We start from the raw sequence: 4,145 nt of genomic DNA, 5'->3' as shown, positions 1-4,145 counted from the left end.
TTATAGCTCAACCTCGAAGGACTATATGTGTTTTTCATTTTTTGACACTATTTGGATCCAAGTTTAAGAATTTCCTCTCTTTTCCCCGTTTTCCAAAGCAACCGCGTTCTTCACAATTTTGCATGGCTGATCTTCAATTCAAAACCTGGTGTGGGCATGTGGGGCACGACCAATAGGAAGATGCCACGTCTACCATTAATGCGTACAACTTGCCTATATATGCTTGATGCCAAATGGAAATTCATCCAGAGGCGTACAACACTAGGAGAGTTCAAGAAGAGAAATAGAGATACATACTCTTTCTCCACATTTCTCTCTCTAGAAGGAATTTGATTATTTTAGGATTCTTGAAAATGTTTGTCGAGAGTTTTAAGGTTGAGAGCCCAAATGTTAAGTACACAGAGAGTGATATTCATTCAGTGTACAATTATGAGACCACAGAGCTTGTTCATGAGAGCAGAAATGGGATTTATCAATGGATTGTCAAGCCCAAGACTGTCAAATATGAATTCAAGACTGATATTCATGTCCCAAAATTAGGGTTTGTGCATATTCCCTTTTTTAAGATAAAGAAATTTCTTTTCTTTTCTTTTCTTTTTATTTTATTTTTTAGAATTTTCGTGTTAATTATACTATGTTGATTTTGTTTCTAGAGTTATGCTTGTTGGATGGGGAGGTAACAATGGCTCAACCCTCACTGCTGGTGTCATTGCTAATCGCGAGTAAGTTGTTTTACTTGATAGGTTTATTAGATAGAATTCATACGATAATGAACAAAATTTAACATCTTTTTGTTATTTAATACTGTTTGACAACTTACCTAACATGCCATTAAGTGGTGTATGGGGTGGGGACTATGCGGGTCCCACTGGAATTTGTTTTTTAGCTACTTTTGTACTTATGGAACATATGACAAGAATTTGATACATGACAGAGGAATTTCGTGGGCAACTAAGGATAAGGTGCAACGAGCCAATTATTTTGGCTCACTCACCCAGTCATCCTCAATCAGAGTTGGATCCTTCAATGGAGAAGAGATACATGCCCCATTCAAGAGCCTCCTCCCCATGGTATATATAACACACACACACAACCTCGTTTAAATGCTTAAACTATTTAAGACAATATCACACTCTTTAAGGCCTTACACATTAAGATTTAATTTTAGCATATGTTTGGTAAAGTTTTTAATAGATTATAAGTCGTTGGTTCTATGAAATGTATTATAAAAGTTGGATAGAAATTATGGGTCTTACAAAAAATGATATTTGACCTACTTATGATTAGCGAAATGCTTTGTCAAGTATACGCTCGGTCTTCTGCGAATACTATGTTTAGTCGTAAATTTATTTGTATGTAGAATAATTTTTATGTTTGTAACATGATTAGGTCAATCCAGATGACATTGTATTTGGAGGATGGGATATTAGTGACATGAATTTGGCTGATGCCATGGGAAGGGCTAAGGTTCTGGATATTGATCTACAGAAGCAACTTAGGCCTTACATGGAACACATGGTCCCACTCCCTGGAATCTACGACCCTGATTTCATTGCTGCTAATCAAGGTGCACGTGCCAACAATGTGATCAAAGGAACCAAGCAAGAACAAGTTAAACAAATCATCAAAGATATTAGGTACACATAACCTACAAATGACTTGTTTTATCTATTTAGTACGATGTACTAGACAAAATCCGATAGATTTAATGTTTTCTAGTGTCTTCTCCGACTCATTAATTAGTCAATCATACTAAATATGTAGTCGAGGTACAAGTTTTTAACTGGCTAATTGCATTTTGATATGGTTTTGTTGTAATAGGGAATTTAAAGAGAAAAACGAGGTCGACAAGGTGGTGGTTTTGTGGACTGCTAATACAGAAAGATACAGCAATGTAGTTGTTGGGCTAAATGACACTACAGAAACCTTATTAGCCTCAGTGGACAAGAATGAGGCTGAAATATCTCCTTCAACCTTATATGCATTGGCTTGTGTTCTTGAAAATGTTCCTTTCATCAATGGCAGCCCACAGAACACTTTTGTTCCAGGTTAATTGTTCTAAATTTGTCCATTGAGTTATAAATGTATTATTTTCTTATGACCCTTTCTCTTAGGGAAATTAATCAATTAATTTTGGATTTTGAATTATTTTAGGGTTGATTGATTTGGCCATTCAAAGGAATAGTTTGATTGGTGGAGATGACTTTAAAAGTGGTCAGACCAAGATGAAATCAGTGCTGGTTGATTTCCTTGTTGGAGCTGGTATAAAGGTATACTTTTGGTTCGCTCGACCTTAAATTTACTGAAAACAAAATTTAGTAAAGATTTTATGGGGTATAATATTTTTGTGGGGTACTTTTGTTTGCAGCCAACATCAATAGTGAGCTACAACCATTTGGGAAACAATGATGGAATGAATTTGTCAGCCCCGCAAACTTTCCGGTCCAAAGAGATCTCGAAAAGTAATGTCGTAGATGACATGGTTGCTAGCAATGGCATTCTTTATGAACCCGGCGAGCACCCCGACCATGTTGTTGTCATTAAGGTATTTCAAACCTTGAAAACCCGATCGTGAAATACCGACACGTCTAACCAATGACACTATGGTATACTTCAAATCTTCGTTTGACTTCGTCTAACATTTGATTGGATGGTTTCATGTATTGTAGTATGTGCCATATGTGGGAGATAGCAAGAGGGCTATGGATGAGTACACATCAGAAATATTTATGGGTGGGAAGAGTACTATAGTGTTGCACAATACTTGTGAGGACTCACTTTTGGCAGCTCCAATCATATTGGATTTGGTTCTCCTTGCCGAACTCAGCACTCGTATACAGCTTAAGGCTGAAGGCGAGGTGCGTCAAACACATTTTATGACACTTTTTAGCTCTTCTTGTTAGATAGTATTAAATTAGAAATATAACTTTAATAGTCTTTTTGTGCGTCTAATAGAATACATGTTGTGTTGATTTCAGGGTAAATTCCACTCTTTCCACCCGGTCGCTACTATCCTCAGCTATCTCTCCAAAGCCCCTCTTGTAAGTTTCGTTCGACTTTAATATGTGAGAAACATTGATTAGCCTATAGGAGACGAGGATAATCGTACTTGTTAGAGTAACCCTGATAATTAGTAAATTATATAAGTGTGTTATAGACCAAAAAAATGTGGTCCATGATTTACCAAGTTATGGTACACATACGTTCAATCAACTTGTCTAAATTCTTGTGCCCTTGTACACAAGATGTGCCATGTTGCACAAGTTGGGGTGGAATAAATCAAAATGTCTATATCAATGCATAGATAGGTGTGCTTAATCTTAAAAATAAAACAAGTGCATCAAAAATTGTGTTGAAGATAAATTAACATATAGTTTTTCACATCTCAAATGATTTAAGCTCGAAAACTAATAAATTTTATTGTTGGATAAACAGGTTCCACCAGGCACGCCGGTGGTGAATGCACTCTCAAAGCAGCGGGCAATGCTTGAGAACATATTAAGGGCTTGCGTTGGATTGGCACCGGAGAACAACATGATTTTGGAATATAAGTAATATATATATATATATATATATATATGGAGAAGATTGGCTTCACAAGTGGATTATTCCTTTTGCTCCTTTTTTTTTTTTTTTTTTAAAAAAAAGTAATTTTTTTTTTTTTTCGCTTGTTCACGGAGGAGAACACAAATCAACTTTCATCTTCCAAATTGAACAACCGGGTCCCACTCAAAACTCGTGCCAAAGTCAGCCCATAACTCCTTTTTTTTTTTTTTTTTTTTCCAACAAACAGTATATTGCTATGATTTCAGCTGTGAAATGTGTATTCTGGGCAGATTTAGCTCATTTAGAGCAAGCGCCTTCTTTTCCTAAATGAGAAATAGAAATATTGTGTTTTGATAAATATGGGTTGATATCTGACTTCCGTTATGGATTATACATCTAATTTCACTGATAATAATAACCATACGAAATTGAAAATCGAGGTAAAATAACAAGCAAATTAGAGTGATTCGCTTTCAATCAAGGTAAGAGTTACATCTACTTGATGCTTCAATTTCTTAATCAAATCCTACCTTCCAAATCTATCACTATTGCGCAATTGTGGTTCACTTTTCAACATCAATTTATCAAGACTTTACGCA

General features: G+C 35.7%; 1 protein-coding gene across 1 annotated transcript; it reads left to right on the top strand.

The window, feature by feature from the left end:
• Positions 1 to 231: 231 nt before the first annotated feature.
• LOC111408500 (inositol-3-phosphate synthase) lies at positions 232 to 3,620 on the top strand. The gene is made up of 10 exons (XM_023038249.1): positions 232 to 541; positions 654 to 722; positions 935 to 1,070; positions 1,390 to 1,637; positions 1,822 to 2,048; positions 2,155 to 2,270; positions 2,369 to 2,545; positions 2,670 to 2,858; positions 2,979 to 3,041; positions 3,436 to 3,620. The coding sequence occupies exons 1-10, from the start codon at positions 354 to 356 to the stop codon at positions 3,553 to 3,555; spliced, it is 1,533 nt and encodes a 510-aa protein (XP_022894017.1). The 5' UTR covers positions 232 to 353; the 3' UTR covers positions 3,556 to 3,620.
• Positions 3,621 to 4,145: the final 525 nt, after the last annotated feature.

This window comes from Olea europaea, chromosome 2 (genome assembly GCF_002742605.1).
Source record: "Olea europaea var. sylvestris chromosome 2, O_europaea_v1, whole genome shotgun sequence".
NCBI classification, from domain to species: domain Eukaryota; kingdom Viridiplantae; phylum Streptophyta; class Magnoliopsida; order Lamiales; family Oleaceae; genus Olea; species Olea europaea.
Note: the sequence above shows the minus strand (reverse complement) of the source record. Positions and strands in the feature narration are given on the sequence as shown.

Bases quoted from the DNA above. Each gene is read 5' to 3' on its own strand.
- LOC111408500 (XM_023038249.1), top strand. From the start codon at position 354: ATGTTTGTCGAGAGTTTTAAGGTTGAGAGCCCAAATGTTAAGTACACA. The intron at 1,638-1,821 runs GTACACATAACC...TTGTTGTAATAG, and splicing joins CAAATCATCAAAGATATTAG to GGAATTTAAAGAGAAAAACG. The intron at 3,042-3,435 runs GTAAGTTTCGTT...TTGGATAAACAG, and splicing joins ATCTCTCCAAAGCCCCTCTT to GTTCCACCAGGCACGCCGGT.